Here is a 24,143-nt window from a genome sequence, read left to right as displayed (position 1 = left end):
TTTGAAAGAATAATTTAAACTAGAATTCAGCTACTCTGTTTCTCAAGCTACATATTGAAATTCATATCGAGATCTTACAATTATATGGTATGTTATCTAAAAGTACTGAAGGAATAATCTATGTATATATTATTTGAAAATAAAATTTTCAAACGAAGAACATATGGGTCATTCTCACTGAAAAGGTATAAATAGACTAAAAAAATTTCTTAAATTAAAGTAATTAAAAAAGTGATAAAAATTACATAAATGTCTTTATTTATTTTTGTTATATGTCCTTATAATAATGGTCAAGTTTTCTATTTTATTTTTTATAAGATTTAAAATATTTTAAATTCTGCATTGTCCATGGAGGAGATGTAATAGTCAACGGAGGAGATATTTTATGTTATAAAATATAAAATGTCAATGAAGACTAATCCATTAATTATTGGGCACAACTGATATGAATTTAACATTAATAAGTAAATAATAAAATATTTCATCATTAGAGATAAAGCTACTTCCGATTAATCATGCTGCTATGAAAGGAAACATCCATTTTTAACCTAGGTGTACAATTTCTTAAGTAACTCTTACTGAATATTAATAAATTAAGGTGTAAAGACTATAGAAATAAAAATTCAGACTCCACATGAAAGTTGAGTGTTGAGGGTACTCTTTTGTGACCATTTTATGCAAGTTAAACATACTGTCATCCAAATAACGTTTTTGTTTTTTCTCTTTTCTTCTTGTTATTGTTTCTTTTTTCCCTGGGCACAAACGGCTAGCTCTATCAATTTCTAGAAATTTAAGTACATTTAATAGCGATTTTTCTGTTAAATCTTTTTCTGATACAAATTTTAAAGTTTCTTGCTTTTTTTTTTCACTTTCTTCAAACAATATAGGGTTTTCTTTTAATTTCTGTCTAGCTTATCTCATACTAAGTTTTTTCTGTTCCCTTCTCCTTTGCATTTGAACATTTGATTGCTTTCTTTTCTTAAATTTTGGTTTTGCAATTTTTTTCCTAAAATTTGAAGAGAAAAAAAATGTTAAACGTCACAGAAATTATTTAGAAAAATTGCCAATATTTACTTCTCCGATAAGAAAAAGTTAAACTTAATTGATTTTCTTTAAAAATAGAAAAAAATTAACACATTTGTTCTATTTAAAAAAATATCAATTAAAAGAAAATAGTTTTTTAATTATTAAAATTGTATTATGGTTATTTAACACATTGTCTCTTACATTGACTGTGTCTTCTCCTCCGTGGACTTGCTATGTCCACGGAGGAGACAAAAACTAGTTCTTGAATTTTTCTGATTTTTAATTTTAAAGTTACAAAAATGGGGCAGTTCTTTTTGTTAAATATACTATTTTTGCAATCTAAAATTCATCTATCAAAAACAAAATAATTTTCTCTTACCTTCTTTATGATGTCCACGGAGTATAGGGTGAGAACTTTGCCAAACCCCAGTTGAACACAACAATCCAAAACTGACACCAAAGAGAACAAAAACAACTGATATTTAACTTTAGAAAATGGAATGGTTACCCCTCCCAGCAACTGTCTTATAGGGATTTCGCATATGCTGCCCTTTATTGCATATTTACAGAACTATATTAATTGTCCACGGAGGGAGACATCATTTTTGATGGACAAAGTTTACTAGTCATTTATTTTATAAAAATAAATTTTTTAAAAAAAAGTATTAAATAAAAAGTTACTATAAACATTTAACTAGGTAAAACTACAAAAATCATTAAAATAACATTTAAATTGTTTAACAGGCATTAAAAATTATTTTGTGCCACAGACGTAGGGACGTCCACGGAGGGGATTTTGAAGTCATGTTTATTAAAAAATAAGAATGAAATATTAAATACATTTAGCAGAAATGCATATGATTTGTTAGTTAAGAACTTCACGAAAAATGATAAAGAAAAATATTAAGGAATCTGCTGTATTTCCTAATATTTATTACTCAGGGACTTAAAAAATCTCCTTTTTGTGAGAATGACCCATATCATTTTGGAATTCTCCGGATATATAAATCAGGTAAGTGTTTTGATTTTTATAATAAAAAATTTACGTTTAAGAATTTTTTTTTCTTACTTGATGATAATTTTCTATAGAATTGTTTTCTACGTCCAATTATGAATAAAAACAAAAAAAAAAAACATGAAAGATTTTTATTTTAATGTGAGAAATTTTAGAATTGTTTTTTTTTGTAAGCATTCTTTATTTTACGTTTTTTAGTCTCTAAATAATGATTTTTATTGAAACTTAAAATTTTCTGATAAAATTTGTAGTCAAAAAACTTCTTTTACAAAATTAAATTATATACAATTATGAGGCTTATGTATACTTTTTGCTTATTTTAAAGTTTGAAGTAATATGATTCTTAAAACTATGGAATGTAAAGATTAAATAGATCTTTCATGTTATGCCATTAAATTTAGTAAAACTATTTCCCAGGCATTAGGCTTTAACTCTAATAAGAAGATACATATTTTTTTCTGTTTATGTACAAATATTTTTCCAATGTGTTTTAGATGTTCTTTCTCCAAAAAAAAAAGAGATACCATTTTGTTTTCGTTTGCACAAGAAAGAATATCATACATTTTTCTTTTCTAAATTTAATAAGCCACAATAAAGAAGGAACGTTACAATGTTACACGCTACATTAAAGACGTCACCAGAGTTACTGTTAATATAGAAATCGCAGGTATTCGTCTCATACAACAACGCCCCCTATAGTTCGTTGCATTTGCATATCCCATGCATTTTTATTGGCCGGAAAATCACGTGGTAGAATCCAGTTTTTTCTCATTCATTTCTATTTTGTTTTGGTTGTCATCAGCATAAAACTAAAATCGTGATCGCAACGAACTATAGGGGGCGTTGTTGTATGAGACTAATACCTGCGATTTTTATATGAACAGTCATTCAGTTACTCTAGAGACATCGTTAATGTAGCACGTAGCATTGCAACGTTCCTTCTTTATTGTGGCTAATTAAATTTAAAAAAAGAAAAATGCTTGATATTTTTTCTTATGCAAACGAAAACAAAATGGTATCTCTTTTTATTAGAGAAGGAATATCCAAAACACATCGGAAAAATATTTGTACATTAACAGAAAAAAATATGTATATTCTTATAAGAGTTAAAACCTAATGCCCGAGAAATAGTATTACTAAATTTAATGATATAACATGAAAGGTCCATTTAAACTTTACATTCTATAGTTTTAAGAATCATATTACTTCAAAAATTAAAATGAACAAAAAGTATACATAAGCCTCATAATTTTATGAAATTTAATTTTGTAAACAAAGTTTTTTGACAACAATTTTTATCAAAAAATTTCAAGTTTCAATAAAAATCATTATTTAGAAACTAAGAAACGTAAAATAAAGAATGCTGACGAAACAAAAACAAAAAAACAATTCTTTTTTTGTCGCCATTTTTAGTGCTACGAAAATTCGTCTTTGGGATTTGCCAAAAACAAAACAAGATGCAATTTTATTTTTTCAGGAGGGAAATATTCTACCGAAAAAACAAAAATGTACCAATTCCCTCAACATGAAACTTTATCTTGGTAAACGTACCTTTTGGAAATGTTATTTCATTTGGAATCTTATTTATCAGAGTTCATATGGCGATATGATTGTTTTGAATCTATGCTAAACTATATATCGGCTCATTTTCCACCGAAATCCGATTGACTATTTTGATTTTAAATAAAGTGTTTTATTTTATGAATTGTCGCAAAAATTTTAAGTGTAGATTGGCGGCACTTAAAAACCGCCAAATCTGTAGCGGCGGTGGCGTTAATACGTAAGTACCGAATTTTTATTCCATACTTTTCTGAATCATATTACTTCAAACATTGGAATATACAAGAAGTATACATAAACACAATGTTATACCATTTAATTTTTCAAAAAAAGCATTTTGAGAACAATTTTTATCAAAAAATTATGAACTAAAAAACGGAAAATAAAGAATTCTTAGGATAAAAAAACGATTTTAAGAATTCTTTACATTGAAATAAAAACTTTCATATTGTTTCTTTTTTTATTATTCTTATAGTTCTTAATCAGACGTAAAAAACCATTCTGTAGAGAACCATCATCAAATGAAAAAAAAATATTTACAAGCAAATTTTTTATTGTAAAAATCATTGCACCTACCTGATTTATAATTCCCGGAGAATTCCAAAATTATAAGTTCCTTGTTTGAAAACTTTATTCTAAAATAATAGATACATAGTTTATCCCTTCATTACTTTTAGATAACATTTTATAATCAATTCACAGCAAAATTTTATAATTGATATGAATTTGAATATGTAGCTAAAAACAGAATAGCTGAATTCTAGTTGAACTTATTCTTTCAAAACTAAAAAATACTCACCAAGAAAACGATTAAAATTATTTAAGAATCAGCACAGATGGCACTATTTCAAGTAACTTGGATAATTTTTTATTGCATTTTTCCGAATTATATGGATACAGTAATATATACTATTCTATAACGAAGAAGAATATGCTATAACTATTACAATTCTGTATGTTCTGAATTCATATTTATTCACTGGAATGACGAAAGCAATGTTGACTTCACTTTAATTCGTAATGAATTGAAGACAGAAGAAATGCATTTTACCTTAATACACACATCTGTAACAGTATCCGAAATCGGAGGTCATCAGTTGCAAGTTGAATTTTTCTTCAAATGTTTAGCGTGTTCTGTTCCTGAAAGATTTACTAATATTATGGAGATTTTTTTCAAGTTCTTCGGCCTTTTCCTTAGGGAAATTTTGTTTCTTATTTGCTGCTAAAAAATGGCGTCTGATTCTGTCGATGATTTTGATGGAACTAAATGAAAACGTGACAAATTAATGTCTGATATTTACAGGCTCCCGCTAGACGGCGTACTCGAGCATTGCGATCGCGAATAATGATTTTTGCATCCCTAATTTAAAGTTATTTTCCTGTACAGCTATTAGTACGTTTTTAACTCAATTTTCGAATTTAAAACTAAGAGAATAGTTGCATTTTTTATTATTATTATAATGTAATTCTGCGTTACGTTTTCAGATAAAGTTAGTTAGAAAGATCGTCAAATCTTATTAACCATCTTACAATTATAATTGTTCTGCAAATAACGTTAATATACTGTAATAAGTTACAGTTAAAGAGATATGTTATATAATTTATAACTTAATGATCAGCTTCATATGTTCAGTAATATTTAATACATCCGCCCATTTGGTAAGCGAAAATTTTAAATTACGGTTGTGAACTCATCAAATTTGTCTGAACAATATATTGTTATAACTATATATTGTTATAACAATTGTTATTTTAAAAACTGATTGCTTAGAAAAATTACTTCTGCTTACCAATAGATCTAAATATTTATAATACTAATAGATAATAATATTTGGAAGTGGGAAGTAGAGGCACAAGTGTAACCAAACAGAATTTCCTTTACTACATATATGTAAAGTGGATAATTTTAACTTTATGGAAAAATTGTGTTTTGGCAAGAGAAGACAATAATTGCGAAGCAATTATCTGGTTTGGTGAGCGGCAGCGAACAGGGGGCTTAGCCCCCCAGTATTAACCCCCTAGTATAGTTCCTTCAGTAGAATTTCAGAGTAGACAATAAGTGATAGAAAATTTTGCTATTTGCGTTGTTATTTTTGCTCAAAAAATAAAAAACCAAAACGGAAAGTTGAAAGATTTAATCTAACTTCGGTAGGACAAGTGTTTAGTTGAGAATGTAAAATATTTTTTGATGGTTTATACGGTTACTGGAAAATAAGTTTCTTAAGGCGATAAAAAAATACTTACTCCCATTTCTTCTTTTGTGTAATTACGGTATTCCCCTTTGCCATATAGTTTTGTGTTGAAACAGAACAGAGGATGTTCATGGCAGAAACTTTGTGTATCATTATGAAATATACATAAATGGCTCCTTTTCTTACAGTAAAGAATACGATCATATCTAAAAGATAAGAATATAATGCTACTTAGACTTCCATTGTAGTATGCATCTTAGATACATGTTTTTAACTCTTTTAAAGTCTTTCAAACGCACCTAATAGCACAATTGATCACATATGCTGGCTAACTAATAAGAGGCATTGAACAGTTGACCCAATTTTGAGTTTGTGATTAATTTCTTAGCCTTGTAATTTTGAACACAACCTAAAAGACAAGGGAACTTGGGGATTAAGCATTTGGGCAAACTAGCCTTTGTGGAAAATTTTTGGTTAAACTGACACGCATTTGCGTTAAATGGAAATGAAAACCACGAAAAACTCTTGCGGTATTAGTAGTACTAGCGTGTCAGTATAGTATTAGTTTAGTATTAACAGTAGTATTTGTTTACATTGAGCTAGAGCTGGGCAATTGGCCATTGGCGACGGTCTTTGAACCATCTCTGAGGCTGATCTGAAGACATAACATTACGAATTTGATTCTGCGCAGAGGGAACGACTTCTCGTTTGGGAGCCTCATGACCTTCTAGCAAAGTTGAAAATCTTACGGTAGAGTAGTTTGATTAAGATAGATACCGTGCCCCCTCCTTTCCTTCTCTGTCTGATCAAAGAGGTCACCCATCTGTTCACTAACCGCAGCCAGTGACTTTGGTGAACAACTAATGCGTTTTTGAATCAACTTTGTCTTGAGAAGAATGCCACATAGAATGTCTTGGAATTTCTTTCATTTGTTCATTCAACAAAACTTTGCTTTCTTTCTTTGATTTTATGTTAGATAAATTAGTAGAATTTGCCAGCGTAATTCACATCAGTTTTCGTTAATTAAAAATAAAAATGAATTTAAAAATTTAAAAAATAATCTACTTTTAAATTACCTATTTGAAATTACTAAACACATATTTTTTTTGACTTTACGAACATGGACAAATTCACAAGCCTGCGAAAATGAAGTTTTTGAAAAATACAAAAGAAGTCATTTATGATTTATAAGTTATTTGATGTGCTGATTCCGAAAATGACCTTCATTTTCCACCATCACGTCAGGATTTTTTGTAAAATCGATATCTATGTTTTTAGTAAAATCCTATTTGGAAAGGAAATTACTCAAACAATTGTGCATGTACTACCTGGTAACTGTTCTTCTTTATTCATTTCGATCTATTTTAATTGAATCTTGTGAAGGTAAACTAATTTCTGAGCTACCGGCTAGTTTTTTCTAGGTTAAAATAAATGAAAAATACTGTTGCCAGATAGTACAAATCACGTCTGGTAGAGAGAAAAACAATAAGTTCCTTAAATTTAAATTTTTTACATAAATTTCTAGGAGAAAATCACAAACATACCACTTTAATTTATTTTTATTAAGGTAACTTACGTAAAATTAACGATTGACCAAGAATAGCAAATATTGTGTATGTGTACATGAAAGTTTGAAACAAAAAACAAAATAAAAGAAAAGCGTTTCTATATAAGTACATGCTCATTTTTCTATAAAACTTATTTTTGATGATCTTCTTTTATGTTTAATCACAGGCTTATTTCGAGTTAACATCTATTAGTAGTCGTCGAGCATGCTCTTGCCCCATCTTCCTTGATATTTAAGCTCCGTATGTCTGATATCTTGATGGAACCTTTCACCTTGTTCTTCGCTGACTGCTTCAACATTTTCGGGGAAAAAGACCACATGTGAGTGAGGGAAATGCATTTTGACACTCGTGGAGCAATCCAAAGTTTTTAATTTGTATTTTCATTACAAATGCTTTACAGTCAGGATCCTTGCAGTTACCCAGAAATTTACTAACAACATCTTTGAAGGCTACGCAAACTTTTTTTTTTCGTTGTTGCCATGTTAGTCTCAGAAACTTTATCCTTCATGAGTTTGCGGATATCGGAACCAACAAAGATTCCCTCTTTCTGCTTGGGATAAAGCTGGAAACTTATTGCACAGGTATTTGAAACAATCACCATCTTTTGGAGCAGCCTTGACAAATTGCTTCATTACATCTAATTTAATGTTTAGAGGGGGTAACAATACTCTTTTGGATCAACTAAAATGTTTCAAATAATATTCTTGGATCCTGGGTCTAGATTTTATCCCTTCAGCCACTCTTTTTTGATTCAATGGCTTTCCCACTCATAAATGAAACATGAGAGCTTTGTAAATCCACCTTGTTGAACAAGAAGCATGGAGATAATTTTCAAATCACCACAAATGATCCAACTGTGGTCAATATATTTTGTCCAGGACGAGAGTCAGGTTTTCCTAGCATTGTTTTAAATATACCGAGTGTCTAACTGGTATAGATGTATACTGGCTCCCATGATGAAGAATGGCAGCTTTGAGACTTCTTTTAAATGAATCTATAAACAGCCTCCACTCATCTTTATCGTAGATGACATTAAATTTGCTCATCAATACAGGAACATCAGAACAATTGACCAAGTTTTCCTCTTCGTCAAAGCACTTAATAAATTCTTTTTCTCCAGTACCAATAAAAAGATGTTCCTTTGGTCAATAAGTTATTTTCTTTCAGTCTGAAGCCTAACAATTATTCAAGTGCCTCTTTCAAAAGGCCAAGAACTCTAGTCAGATCATTAAGTTTAACCTGAGAGAAGGGAAGAGGAAACCGGCTACAGATTGCTTATATTCGATATCGGAGACTTGAACTCTGGATAGATAACTGGCAATTCAGTTTTAGGCACAAGCACATCAGATCCATGAGGAACTTGGCGTATGGCTGATGGAATGTTATCAAGATAAGATATTAGCCTTTGATTTTTCCGGTTATATCCACGAACATGGCAGGAACGAAAATAGCAATGATCAAAGTGGTTTTTAGGTTCCATTCATGTCATAGGAATTCCAAATAGTAAGGCAGTCTTCTTTCCTCGGAGCTATAAGCATATATCATTTAGACTTCATGAGGAGCCCACGATTTGGCCTGATCTCCGAGTTTCATGCAAAAATAGGCAAGATAAAGTTGTTTTACATAGTCTGTAATGCTCCTCAAGCGATTTTCAACAACACTATGTTCGCCGCATATGTAACAAAAGTCACCTGGGAAATTTTTACAACGTCTCGAACTCAAAGTCATGTTTCGCGAAACGTACAGCGAAAAGCAGACTTTAAAAAATGACTTCCAAAAAATGACTCCTGATTATCCTTACTAGTTTGTGTTCCTGAGAGGTCATCGAACCAAGATAAGAATTTTCGTGACGCTATATTGGTCGAGAGATATTGTGACAGAGAGAGGGATGGTGACAGAAAGATGTCACAGAGATACATTCTAATTTTACCAAAGTAGAATGCTGGTAAAGCAAAAAGAGAAGTAATTAAAAAATGAAAAAAAAAATTATGGTAAATGTTCATAAAAGTTCCAGTAAAATTGGATTTTTCAAAAAAATGTGACGTGATGGAAAATTTTCAGTATTGTTTTTCATTTCAGCACCCAAAAATACACTAAGTTCAGCTATCAGACCTTTTGTATTTTTTTTCATCGCAGGCCTATCAAATAGATTTTTATCAACAGTATCGAACTGTGTATATGAATATAAAACGACATTATGAATATAAAACGACATTATGAATATAAACTCTTGTTTGTGAAAATTTCAACACCATGAAGGACTGACGCGAGTGAGCTGAAATTTTCAGGAAATGCTAAGTAGAGCATGATATGCAATTAATTAGCGCCCTCTGAACGGCGGATGGATCCAAATAAATAGACGGCTGTAGCGAGGCGTGCATGGTTATCGATGGTTATCTGCTAGTGGTAAACGTTAGCTCAGTCGTTGCTTGTGCCTCTTCGACAAAAGAGAGCGAGATTTCAACAACTTACGGAGTTTGAACGGGGGAGAATCACCGGTCTTCGTGAAGCTGGATTGTCTTATAGTGCAGTTGCCGCTCGTGTGCAGCGTAACAGCAGCACAGAGATGCGTGTTTGGAAGCAGTGGACGGACGAGTGTCGACTTACTCGGAAATCCGGGAGTGGACCCCGAAATGTCACTTCAGCTCGCAATGATAGACACCTGGTCCGCATGTCGCTGACCGATTGTACGGCTCCCTCTAGACAACTGGCAGCACAGTGGTCAATAGCTACAGGTGTTTCATAGTGTGCTTCATCAATTCGTAGACGTCTGCTGCAGCGTGGACTGAGCTCACGAACTCCTTTATACAAGATCCCCCTCACGCTGAACCATCACCAACTGCGGCTGTAATGGGCCAATCAGCATAGGGACTGGCGTGCTGATTGGCAGCGTGTCGTGTTTTCTGACGAATCCCGCTTTAATTTGTGGTACCACGATGACCGCATTCGTTTCAGACGCTATGCCGGTGAACGCCACCTTCGGAGTGCTTTATCGAACGCCACAGGGGACGAACACCCGGAGTTATGGTCTGGGGTGCCATAGCATATCATGGATGATCTCAATTGCTACGAATTGTGGGTAATCTGAACAGCAACCGGAAAAATCAGCGAAGTTCTCAGTCCCAAGCTTTTTCCCTTCCTCCAAGCCTTGCCAGGCGCTGTATTTCGACAGGGCAATACCCGCCCTCATATTGCTAGGACTGTTCAATCCTTCCTTGCAGCTCGGTAGGTATGGCGTCTTCCTTGGTCTGCGTATTCCCCGGATATGTCGCCGATTGAACATGTGTGGGATTTCGTTGGTCGGCGTCGCGCTCGTGATCCTCGTCCTGTTGCTTCTACAGACGAACTTTGGATACGCATACAAATAATATGCAATGCTCTTCCTCAGACAGACATTCAAAATTTGCTTGAATCCATGCCACGTCGTGTAGCAGCACTTATTGAGGTGCGTGGTGGCTACACAAAATACTGATTTCCATCTCTTGTTATTATTTGTTTACTTTGAAAGTTTTATCATTTATTTGTACCACTACCACTCAACTGTGCATTAAATTTCATATATATATATATATATATATATATATATATATATATATATATATATATATATATATATATATATATATATATATATATATATATATATATATATATATATATATATATATATATATATATATATATATATATGGGTCATTCTCACGAAAACTGTCATTTTTCAGTTCATAAAATCCCAAAAAAGTAAACTAAATAAAAAGCTCTGAAACTTTTTATATTAATAGAAATATGTAATGTCATTATAAAGAAAGTATATATCCTATAAATTATACTTAATATTTAAATTAATTAATTTTTTAAATAATTAATTTATATTTAATTAGTTTATAATAATTAATAATTAATTAGTTAATTTAATAAATAATTAAATTGATTTAATAAATTAATTTATTAATTTTTTAATTTATTTTTCAAATTAATTAATAAGTAAATTAATTATTTTCACTATTTAAAAAGTGAGGGAATGATATTTTATTTTAATACATGTTTTTATCTAAGTTACATCTACCTAAAGTTTGAAAATGATAACATACTAAGTATATCTAATATTTATTATAATTTAGTCTTATATATTTAATAGTTTTTACAGGTTTGGGAAATAAAATTGGCTGGCACGATTAAACAAAAAAAAATTTGATAATATACCCATCTTGAATCATTCCCTCACTTCAGCGTCATTCCCTCACTTTATACACTAGTGAGGGAATGACGAATTCAATAAAATTTAAAAATAACAGTTAGGCCTAATTAATTTCTGAAGTCAATCACATACAATTATATTCATACAAGAAAGCAACTTATAATTATCCACTTTCTCGATGAAGTCGTATTTTATTTTACTCTAAAAAATGACATGAGGGAATGACAAATGTAAAAAATTTTACCTGGTTTGATTCATTCAAATTTATTCCACAGCAAAGCTTCTTTAAGTTGAAGATGGAAACATACTGCAATTTTGTTCTATGATGCCAGTTGTTAACTTCTGAAGTTTTTATTGAAATATTTTTATTCTAAGAAGATTGCAGGTGATAAGAACATTGTTGTGAGGGAATGACGCGAAACACTGGGGACAAAGTTTAAAATAGTGCTGTGTTAATATTTTTTATCAGAAATTAAATTTAAAATTGATTTTATGAATTCTATATTTCAGTATTCTGAAATAAAAAACACGAATTTGTAAAAAAAAAAAAAAAATATTTCAGAAACAATTTTTTTCTTTTTTTAAATCAGCAGTGGGGACAAGTGAGGGAATGACATATTGGTATATTTTAATTACCTAAAATAAATAAAAAATAAAAATTGATAATTTTATTTTTATTCTTTTGTTAGCTTGCATTCTGAAGGACACTTTCCCTGAATTTTTTTTTTTTCGTAAGCTGTAAAACAAACATAAAATATACTGGGGACATGAAAATGACTGTTTTTGTGAGAATGACCCATATATAAAAGCACACCGGACAAAAAATTAGTCACCCTTGGAGAAATCATGAAAAAGATCATTTAATAACGTGTAACACCGCCTTTAGATTTGATGACCGCGTGGATTCGGTTAGGAAGTGAGCCCACAAGGTTTTGCAAGTACGTCGAATCCAGTTTAAGCCCCTCGTTGAGGATTTGATCGTGCAAATTCACCAAATTGTGAGAATGTTGATTTTGGCGTTTTACCCGTTGTTCCAACGTGTCGCACAAATTTTCAATGGAGTTCAAGTCAGGTGATTTTTCTGGCCAGCCGAGATGTAATTGAGTGTCTGAGCGTTCATAAAACCAGTCACATATACTTCCAGCCCCATGAACTTTGCTGTTGTCATCTTGAAAAATAGGGATATCGACAACACACTTTACATGAAGAGGGTGACTGAAAGGCAACTCCTAATTGTCCAGAACTTTCAAATAAACATGTTGGATCATGTCAGTGGCCCTCTCAGTTAGGAGCCCAATCCATAATAAGAAAAACTCCCCCAAGTCATGACAGACCCACCTCCGGTTTGAACCTATGCTTGCACACAGTCAGGATGAAATTCTTCATCTGGTCTGCGTTGCATTTGCAGACGTGCGTCTTTTGAATAAGTGTTTGACGTCATTCGTCAGACCATATTACATTCCGCCAGTCAGCAACTGCCCATGTTCGGTGACTTCTAGCCCACTGAAGTCGCGCAGCTTTATGTGCAAGTGCGAGCAATGACATCTTACGAGATGTTCGACTTCATATGTTCATTGCATGCAGCTCCATTCGCAATTTTTTCTAACTGAGATACTGGGATGGATCTTCATTTAGTAACTGAAGTAATTCCTGTCCAGTTTGGAAGCGATTTTGATTGAAAAGTCGTGAAACGCGTCTCCGGTCTCTTTCATGCAAAATCTTTTTCCGACCACAATTCTGACTGCGTCTGTTCGTATATTACACCATTGCTTGCAGACACGTTGAACAGTCAGCTTTGAAACGCCAAGAAATCCAGCAACTTTACTCACCATATGACCATTGGCACGGCCAAACACGATTGCCTTTTTTACCACTCCTTTCACATCTTTACTCTTACCGATTTTTACACACAATTTCCGCTTCAAACAAAAATATCTCACTGATAGCTACTTGTCTTTGATCAGGTTGAAGCAGTGTGCATGCAGTTGAGCACGTCACTTGACCACTGCGTCATCTAGCGAAGCTTAAGGATTCATCGGTGTTTGCGCACTAGGGTGACTAATTTTTTCTCCGGTGAGCTTATACAGGGTGTCTCAGCTAAGCGTTTCAGAACTTCTAAGAGGGGTAGGGGGCATCCTGACGACTCGAAATCATATAGCAATGTGGGGTCGGAAATGCTTTCCTGAAGCGGTGACGTACAGAGAAACACCATAAAGAAAAGAGACCGTAAGTGAAAAATCGCTATAATAATACATTGAAAAAATTATATGGCCTCCTCGGTCTCCCGACCTATCATGTCTTGATTTCTGGAGTCATATGAAAACACTGGTTTATGACACCCCTGTTGATAATGCTGGTTGCAAGAATCGCAGTAGCTGCCTGCGAGATATGTCTGGAGTATTGCAGAATGTTCGAATGTGCATGCGCCGGAGATGTGAGGTGTACACTGTAGCCGGTGGGAGAAACTTCGAACACTTATTTTTTTCTTCAATCTATTATTATAGCGATTTTTCACTTACGGTCTCTTTTCTTTATGGTGCTTCTGTGTACGTCACCGCTTCAGGAAAGCATTTCCGACCCCACATTGCTACATGATTTCGAGTCGTCAGGATGCCCCCTACCCCTCTTAGAAGTTCTGAAACGCTTAACTGAGACACACTGTATATATATATATATATATATATATATAGATATATATGGCTTAGAAATAAATACAAAAAACACCAGGAAAATTACAATAAGTTTTATGTATTGCGCATAAGCTGCAAGTAAATAGAATTCATAAAATAAGTTCAAAATGTGGATAAAACAAGGAAAAAATTACAGAACAGTGAAAAAAGGGGAAAAAATAAAAATAACAAAAACCAGGAGGGGAAAAAAAAGGATAAAATTTTTTTAAAATCAAAAATCCGGAAAATAAAAGATATAATCTTTTCATCAGCCCACACGATTATATCTGCAAAAGAGAGTGCTTTCTAATATTGCGGATATAATTGTGTGGGCTGATAAAAAGATTATATCTTTTATTTTCCGGATTTAAAATTTTTTTTTTGTTGTCCTTTTTTCTCCTGGTTTTTTGTTATTTTTTTTATTATTTTCTTTTTTTTCTCCTTTATATATATATATATATATATATATATATATATATATATATATATATATATATATATATATTTCAATTTTATCGAAAAGAAAAACCGTGAATTTTATAAAACCCTTTATTGCGCATCAGAATCATGCCCCAAATTTTTTGCAGGATCTCTTTTTTCTTTTCCTTACCTGAAAGATTTGAACTGAGGTGTAAAAGCAATTAGCTCTACAACTCTTCATAAATCATTAATTTATAATAACTTAAGTAAATTTGGTTTTAGTACAGCATTTTTATACAAATAACATCTTTAAAAAAATAAAAAATGTCAGATAATAAGTTCAACGTTTAAATTTTGAAATATTGGAAAATCAAAAATAATTTCATTTTAAATTCAAATTTTATTTTTAAAGTATTAAAACGAATACTATTTTCTGTGCCCAGAAAGCAGATCCAAAAATTCTCTTCTTTTTTGCCTATAGCAACAGAGACACAATATTATGACGTCTCGTCATTCATTCAGTTTCTTTATGGTTGCTTTAAATTGTTTCACTTTATATGGCGAGGTAATTTGGCATCTTTTTAAACTTTCACCATATATATAAATCTTTATTTCGACCCAATTTACGACCCAATGTTTTCGAATATATCAAGAGTCAGGATTCTTACTATATGAAAAAAAATGTTTATTCAGAGAAAGTACGTTTTTGTGTCTGATTTCGTAACTTAATTAATAGTTAGCACTAATTAATTAGTATATTTGAGGTCACCCCCAGGAGCCATTGAGATTGACATTTAGTTCGTGAAAATTCGATCATTCAGGGTGATTCTTTTTTTTTTTTTTGCGGACTGTACATACATATAAACATTTCGATTTATTTATATAGATTAAGTCGTCCAACTATTGACTCTGAGTCTTAGTACGTGAAAATCCCTTAATTAGATACGAAGTTAGTTATTATTATGATAATTTTGCACTTGCCTGTTATTGCTGCAGAAGGTAATAGCAGGTAGAGCCACTTCAAAAGGACTACTTTCTTCTACATTAACAGTTGTGGGATACTCGAGAAAATATGACATGAAATCCCATGTTTGATATAAAAATCCCACAACACAAATACCAAAGATTCCAGTATTCCATGCAATTCTCTTCCATTTTTTAGAAGTATAATTTTCGTGAAGACGGAATAGGAGATTCATTTTAAATATTTTCTTCACTGAATTTTTGAAAGCGTTTTCTTTATCAGGTCTGCAATTCTCTTCTAACTTCTTCGTCTTCAGGTCCTGCAAAAAAATTGTCCTATGAATTGTTATGCTTGCAATCGATATTAAGATTAATACTCTCTTAAAATGAAAGAGTGATTTCCCCTACTCAAAAAAGAGTGAATTTTTTTTATCTCAACTTGAGTGAAATACACTCATATTTGAGCGAAATTCTTGATTTGTGTTTGCTGAAACTTGAGTGATTTATTTATTATTTAATTGTGTTCGAGCTATAAGCTGGAATTTCTATCGTTTTATTTTAAAAAGCAAACGATAATAAATCTAAATAAAATTGTTTTGTTCAGCGATCTAAATAAGTTATGTTCTTGCTTCTATTTTAAGTTTAATTTTTTTCTGATGTCACTTTTTATCTTGAATTAAGAAGAATTAAAACAACTAGTTAAGAGCTGCATTTCTGAAGAAGACGCTGTTTTACTTTTTTTGTAAGTAGATATACTTTGCTGTTTTTATTTCTAAAATACTTTTATTTAGAATGCGTTATATACACATTCCATTTAAATTCACTGTTTTTCATCGTTTTTAAATTAAATACTATTCATTTAAATTATTTGTCACAAAAAATTTATTAAAATTGAAAGTGTTAAATGTGGATAATTATGGAATATTAAAAAAATCTGATTCCATGCTAGAATCTTTGTCAAAACATGTGGTGATGTATTATATCTGTAAATGAGTTTCAGAATTTTTTCAGATCTCATATTAAAGTTTTAACAGTTCATTTTAATATGATAAATTTATATCCATGTTTCAGTTTTTTTTATGTATAATTTTGGTACAAAACAGTTGTGGATAGTTAATTTCATATCATTCTATACTTCTTTCATAAAAGATATTTACGAAATAATTTATTGTTCATAAAGCCAGTAATTGCTGTTATTTAAATTGCTTTCTATTAATAAAGTTGACTGTCTTTAATTTTTAAAAGTTCACATTTGCAAGATCCATTCATTCAAATCTGTATCTTCAGATGTTCTATGCATTTTATTATAAATTTATCATTCAAAAAAAGTGCAAAATATTATATTTAAAAAAATTAAATAGTATTTTGAATTTTTCTTTTTTATATCCTGTTTTTAGCTTTATTATAAAATTTGGTATGAATTAATGCATGTAAGCTATTTTAACGCTATTTTGAAACACTCTATTTAACCACGTGCGAAATAACTCCATTTCCCCCCCCCCCTCCTTTAACAGCAGAAAGAGCAGTGAACCTAAGTCTCGGAGGCGAGCAACATTACCCATGCCACACTGTCATAGATACCCGCTCATAGGGTGAGACACAATCACACAGCACACAACAGAGAACAGCACATACAGAGAGGAAAACAGCCATGCCCTGAGCAGGATTTGATCCCGTGGCAACTGGTTCACAGTCAGGCACGCTGACCGCTACGGCCGGTAAACTCCATTTATAGATTCCCTGTATTTCAAATCATTTATTAAAAATAATTTTGTTTTTATATTCCAGTTCTCACATAGTATTCAGATTCAGAACAAGTTCCCTTCAGAATGTGTAGTAAGATTTCCTAGTGTAAGCATATTTAATAGATTTTCCTATTAATTACATAAAAGTGATGGAGCGAAACTGTAAATGTGCCACTTCTCTAGGTTTTTAACCCTTTGCACTCGAGGTCCTTTTAACAGTGAAAAAAATGGATGCAACCACTAACATTTTGAAAGAGTTTTCACAAACTGACCTCATAATACCCGGAGATCACTGAATGGAAAGGTAACTGTAAATATTAAGATGAAAAATATTTCACAATTAGAGTGGTGGGTAATTTAAAGGCGACAGTGGTGACTGAGAGTCACCTATCAAAGTCTTTTTCAAGTTTACAAAAATGTTTAGTAACTAAGTATATTTTTGCGAACCTTTCATAAATAAAGCAATATCTAGAAAAGTTACCATCCAAATAAAATGGAATGTAGAAGAATTGGGTATAATATAAAAAAAAAAACACAACTACTTCCACTTAGTAGGAATAACATTTACCATTACGCCATGCTAAATTCTATGCCACTATCCACATAAATCAATTATTAATCAAAAATCGAATATCAATTACTTTTCTTTATAATGCAATAAAATCTGGCGAGTAGCTATTTAAACGATCAAACACTTCGTTTGTTTATTTGTGGCTTGAAGTTAGGCTCGCAGAAAATGACGTTCATGGGTTAAATTTAGTAGGAATAACACAACCTGTGACGTAGGCTATAGTATACCCAATTATCAAAGTTATGTTCCCAAGAACTAGGGTGGAAATGGTTAAGTACGGATTTAACGTACTAATGAAATCACTTTAACTATTATTTGAATACCTAAATAAAATGTAAACTGTAATAATGTAAACTGTTAATGAAAAATTTGTTTCATTATAAAAAGTTAAAAATCCTTAAAATTTTGTACGTCGGTCACAAAGCTTTCGATCTCTAAAGTGCAATCTTGCAATTTTATTCAGCATTTTGGGTATTACCAAAAGATATCATAAAGGAGATAGCTTACCTCCACCAAAAGGCCGGGAACACTTCGTATTAATCCATAGACTTCTAAATAATGGCAGTTGAGAGTGAAACATTCAATATTAAATTTTATTCACAATCACAAACATATGGACACAAAATATTTACGGACACACACAACAAAAAAAACATGCTTCGCATCGCAGTTCTAAAACAGTTCTCTCTCGAACCGGAGTGTCAGTGTGTGTGGGAGGAGTCGGATTAGCCGTGAGCACGTGATTATCACGCGCTCACTAGATGAAATTAACTGATAGATTAATGATTTTAATTGGAATTTCCAACATCCTCCCACCTTTGAGTTTTTACACCAAGAAACTCAAATACGCTTTTCCAAAACATCCTTTTCGTTTTCCCCAACTTCAAGGGGAAACAGCCTCGATGTTGATCGTAGAACTTCACCACCTTTTGTCTTTAACTTTACGAGTCTGATGTTTCCATCTCGTGACGTGAACACTTCGATGACTTTCCCTAGAGGCCAATCCAGTCTCTTTGTGTTGTCACTGGATGTCAACACAACATCGCCTATTTTGATAGGTGAAGAACTTCGCATTTTTGTATCGAATTGTCTCAGCTGTCCCAAATATTCCGTACGAAAACGTTTCCTCAGATCTTGTCTCAATCTTTGACGGTAGGCAAACCTTTTATTCAAAGATTTGCTGTCCAAGAGATCCAGGTCTGGTAGTCCAACTTCTCTGACCTCTTGAAGGAACATGCTAGGAGTTAAAGGCACTAGATCACTTATATCTTCACTGACGTACGTGAGAGGTCGTCCATTGATGATACTTTCACAATCACATAAGACAGTATTTAATTCTTCGAAGTTGAGAGACGTTCGACCTAAGACTTTGCGAAGTATTCGCTTGAGAATTCCAATCAAACGTTCCCAAAAGCCACCCCACCAAGGTGCAGATAGGGGGATAAACTTCCAGTTAATCTTATTCACTGCACTGTTTTTAACTACTGCATCCCAATTAATCTTTTTAAGAAGATTGTTCGCTCCAACCAAGTTTGTTCCGTTATCAGAGTAAACAATAGCTGGTCTTCCTCTACGAGCCACATATCTTCGAAAAGTCTGTAGAAAACTTTCAGTGGACAGTGAAGTAGTTAGTTCCAGATGAATTGCTCTAAACACAGCACAAGTATAAATGACTATCCACGACTTCTGATTTTCTTTCAGATAGAGAGGTCCTGTAAAATCTATTCCTGTAATTTCAAATACAGAAGCTGCTCTTAGACGGTCAACAGGTAATGGAGCTGTTGGAGTTGCGATTGGTCGTGAATCAAATCGTTTGCAAATTATGCACTTTCTGATAACTTTGCGAACAGTCTTTCTGAACTTCAGAATCCAGAACTCTTCTCTAAGTTGGGTCATTACAATCTGAACACCTGCATGACCAAGAGAACAATGTTTCCAGTGAACAAGCTTTTCAACTATTGGATGATCACTTGGTAACACAATAGGAAATTTGAAATTCTCCAAGTCGTCCTTTAACGATAGTCTAGTCTTAATTCGAAAAAGTCCATTATCATCCTCAAGAACTTGGAGATTCTGTAGTCGTTTATCATTAGGTCCCGTGAAAGATTCTCGCTGTGCTATTTTTAGCAACGAAATTTCAGTTCTGTTCCTTTCTTCCACAGTTATGTTTCCAAATTTTCTAGCATCTTTCTTCTTCTTACAATTATCCAAAAATCTGTAAACCCAGGAAATAACTATTAGTAGTTTAGAGTAATCGGAGAAAAGATCATAAATTTTGTCTTCATTTTCTGTATTTGTGACGCTGACAACTGTTTTTCTTTTTTCTGCATTATAATTTCTTCATCAGGAAAAATATTGGATATAGGCCAATTTTCAGGATGTTTTTGCAACCAGGAGGGTCCTTCAAACCAGTTAGACTTTGCTAAAGTTTCAATACTACATCCTCGGGAAGGCAAATCGGCAGGATTTGATTGACCGGAGATGTGATTCCAATCATCTGGGTCGGTCAAAGTTCGAATTTCTTTCACACGATTATACACAAAAGTAGCCCAGTTTTCATTCTTCTTAATCCAGTAAAGCGCATTGCTGGAATCAGACCAGTATCGTGTGGCAACCTTTTCCATTCGTAAACTTTCTTTCACAGTTTGGCAAAGTCTTGCTCCTATGTTACATGCTAAAAGTTCTAGCCTAGATACTGATATTGGCTTCAGTGGGGCGACCCTTGACCTAGCCTGTATTAATTGACAAGTAATTGAGTCCGATGCTTCACTCCTCAAAAATACGCACGCAGCATATGCTTTTTCGGAAGCATCACAAAATACGTGCAATGTTATTTCCCTAACTCCCTCATTTTTATCTAAACATCTGGGGATAGAAATATCATTTAAAATTTTGAGTTGATTTTTCCACTTAATAAATTTCTTAGCCATCCAAGATGGCAACTCGGAATCCCAAGACAATTTCAATTTCCAGCATTCTTGTAATATTAATTTTGGTATTAAGGTTACAGGACAGGTAAATCCAATAGGATCAAAGATTTTGTGTACGGTTGACAAAATATTTCTTTTAGTTACTGATTGATTATTTTCAATAGAATCTAAATCTCTTAAATCAATGGATAAAATGTCCTTTTTACTATCCCATTTTAAACCTAACACAGGGACTGTTTTGGTTTCGATCAATTCAGATTCAAATTCCTCAAAAGGAGTATGCTCCCACCCACGTAAATTAAATTTTGCGGAAGCGAGAATTTCTTGTGATTCATGAATAAACTTAACTAATTCTTCTTTATTTTCAACACTGTGTACACAATTGTCTACATAAAAGGATTTCAAAAGTTTTTGAGATGTTTCTTTATATTCAGAAGAAACATTATTCAAATGGAATTCAAGAGTAGCTCCTAATAAGAAAGGACTCGAGGATATTCCAAAAACAACCCTTTTATGCTGAAAAATTCGCAAATGTTCTTTTTTACCGTTCTGCCACCATAAAAATTTTAAATAAGGCCTATCTTGTTCATGGAGTCCGATTTGCAAAAATGCCTTTTCAATATCGGACACAACTCCATATTTTCCTATTCTAAACCTGTTTATGACAGATGGTATAAGTTCTACTAAGTTGGGCCCCTTTTCTAAACAGTCATTAATAGAAGGCGACTCTTTATCTCGAGCGGAGCCATCAAAGACGGGTCTAACCTTCGTTGTCGAATTTTCTTTAAAAACAGGGCGGTGAGGTAAATAGTGTTCGGGTTCAGAACAATGCGCCTCCTCTATGATACCCTGATCTAACCAGTCATCAAAAATTGTTTCGTATTCAGTAATTTTGCCTAATTTCTTAAGGGATTTTACACAATTTTCGAGTCTTTTCTCAGAAATACCCTTACAATTTTTTAAGGGGGGATGCCCATCAATCCAGGGCAATCGAACTTGATACCTCCCCTCAGAGTCTCTAGTCACGGTTCGAAAAAAATGCTCTTTCGCCGATTGTTCTAATTCTTCCCTAGTTTTTTTTTCACTGGGGTCAGCAATACCAAGTGTGTCTAACCGCCATAAATCTGAAATATTCGCATCATTCACATGACAAGATAGGACGGTATTTGTACTATCTTGTTCTTCTGCCTTATTATTCTTTCCCATTAGAGTCCAACCTAATTTAGTTCCTACGCAAACCAATCCTGAACTAAGTTCCTCTATTCCCCCACTGAGCAGTTTGCCAGCGATGTCAGCCCCAATTAACAAATGAATTTCTAAGGGAGAAGATTGATACAACAACTGATCATTATAACCCTGTGTAGTTTCAGTTAAAAATATGCTACGAGATTTAAGTTCTTTTATATGAGGGAATAAATTTATTCTAGAAATATTAGAACAAATTACTTCCTGTTCCAATACCTCAAAATTACAATGATAACTATTATCTACATTACTTATATGAACTAAATATCTTTTATGATTTTCTGTCTTTTTAACACCCCCAAATAAAGAATGCAAAATAGATTCTTCACCGATAACATCATATTCCATACACGTTGCAGCGTATTTCGATATGTACGATCGCTGCGAACCCGTATCAATGAGAATCCGAATAAATTTGGTTTTATTATCCCCTCGTATTTGTACTACTAATGTTTGTAAATAAACCTGACGCATGCATGTAGTGTTAGTTAAAGAGCTTTCCGTAACGACTTTTTCTTCCGACCCCTTTTCATTAATTTTATTGCCATGAAATTCTTCATTCATTTTACACATAATTAACAAATGTTGCCCATTACATTTCAAACAATTAACTTTATTTTTACAAAAGCGCGCAATATGTCTATTAGGCTTATAACTTAAGCATCGAAAACAGATACCCTTCTCCATAAGTATTTCTTTCTTTTTTTCAAATGGTAAACTCATAGCATATTTACAATCTTGACTTAAATGGGATTTATTACAAAATACGCACTCATCCACTTTCGAATTTGCCAGATGTGAAACGTTTTGTTTTGAGCTATTAATTAAATCAGCGGCAGATATCTTATTCCTCTGGAAATGGTGAGTCATCGGTTTTCTGTTATGATTTTCTAATCCGAAAGGGGAACGAGCTATCAATAATTTTTGTTCCGATTCTATTTCCTTTTTCAAAAAATTTAAGAGATTAGCTAATCTATCATTTCCAGAAATCTCTGTTTTTAATTCACTTTGCGCCCGTTCATATATCTTCAATAAATCGCTTGGCAAACATGACTCAATCAAGGGATATAACAAAATAGCGGAAAAATTATCTTTCGCTACACCCAAAGATTTAAGAGATCTCAATTGGCCTTCTAATGTATCGTACAATCTGACTAAGGAATACTTTTGACCTTGAGGATTTGAATTATTTATTACTAAAGCAAGAAGTTCTCGAATATAAACTTCAATCAACAAATCATCCCTCCCAAAACGCTGTTTTAAACATTTAATAATTTCTTCATAATTTTTTCCTGAGGGGGGAAATGATTCTACTAATTGTCTCGCTGCCGAATTTTTTACAGTTGATTGAATTAAATACTGTAGCTTATCGTCATCCTCAATGTCCGAATCTTCGTGTATTTTTTTGAATTGCCCCCACCACTGAAGCCATTCCTTAATGTTTCCATTAAATTGTTTCAATTCTAATTCAGGAAGTTTGAACTTCCTCGGCGAATTAATATTTTCAGTAGAATTTTTTAACACGGGTTCTTCTATTTTCGGTTTTTCTATAATATTCAGACGTCTCTTTAATTTAGTACTGGTTTCTAGAAATCTATCTTCGTACACAGTTATTGCGTCATATTCTAAATCAAAATTATCTTGCGAGCATGTTTGATCATCACTTAAAATGGATAAAAGTTTAAAATCCAATTCTTTCAATTCTTTGTATTTCTGTTCTAAAAGAACAATTTGTGTGGCCAAAATATCGGGATCATTTTCATTTTCTTTCAATAAATCTAACGCCTTATTCAATGCCTTTGAGAAATTACTTCTCGCTGGCGTTCGTAATTTTCTAACACTCTCAACTGACATATCTAATTCGTATAAAGTTTCATAAAGTCTAATAAAGTTCTATTCTAGTCTTTCTAATTTCTTAAGTCTATGTATGTCTATTCTGATCCCGGCAGGGATGCCAGATTTTGGGTATTACCAAAAGATATCATAAAGGAGATAGCTTACCTCCACCAAAAGGCCGGGAACACTTCGTATTAATCCATAG

At 32.6% G+C, this 24,143-nt stretch overlaps 2 protein-coding genes across 2 annotated transcripts in view; both read right to left on the bottom strand.

Moving 5' to 3' along the window:
- LOC139426032 (degenerin unc-8-like) overlaps window positions 1–5,991 on the bottom strand; it is a 44,387-nt gene extending 38,396 nt beyond the window's left edge. The window contains exon 1 of the mRNA XM_087168691.1: window positions 5,846–5,991. Within this exon, the coding sequence (XP_087024817.1) occupies window positions 5,846–5,851 (6 nt within the window). The 5' untranslated portion in view covers window positions 5,852–5,991. The remainder of the gene's footprint in view (window positions 1–5,845) is intronic.
- A 6,428-nt stretch (window positions 5,992–12,419) lies between these two features.
- LOC147807361 (uncharacterized) lies at window positions 12,420–23,956 on the bottom strand. The gene is made up of 5 exons (XM_087168905.1): window positions 20,235–23,956; window positions 18,810–20,142; window positions 17,193–17,351; window positions 15,630–15,931; window positions 12,420–12,774 (listed from the first exon to the last, which is right to left on the bottom strand). The coding sequence occupies exons 1-5, from the start codon at window positions 23,954–23,956 to the stop codon at window positions 12,420–12,422; spliced, it is 5,871 nt and encodes a 1,956-aa protein (XP_087025031.1).
- Window positions 23,957–24,143: the final 187 nt, after the last annotated feature.

This window comes from Parasteatoda tepidariorum, chromosome 7 (genome assembly GCF_982258835.1).
Source record: "Parasteatoda tepidariorum strain Cologne lab strain chromosome 7, Ptep-v5.0, whole genome shotgun sequence".
Classification (NCBI taxonomy): Eukaryota; Metazoa; Arthropoda; class Arachnida; order Araneae; family Theridiidae; genus Parasteatoda; species Parasteatoda tepidariorum.
The sequence above is the reverse complement of the archived record's forward strand: the minus strand, read 5'-3'. Positions and strand labels throughout refer to the sequence as shown.

What these genes read in the sequence shown, in the direction of transcription:
- LOC147807361 (XM_087168905.1), bottom strand. Translation starts at nt 23,956, where the DNA reads ATGTCAGTTGAGAGTGTTAGAAAATTACGAACGCCAGCGAGAAGTAAT. An exon ending in CGAGGCTGTTTCCCCTTGAA is followed by an intron (nt 17,352 to 18,809) that starts GTTGGGGAAAAC and finishes TTTGAAATACAG; the next exon opens with GGAATCTATAAATGGAGTTT. An exon ending in GTGTCTCACCCTATGAGCGG is followed by an intron (nt 15,932 to 17,192) that starts GTATCTATGACA and finishes ATTTTTTTGCAG; the next exon opens with GACCTGAAGACGAAGAAGTT.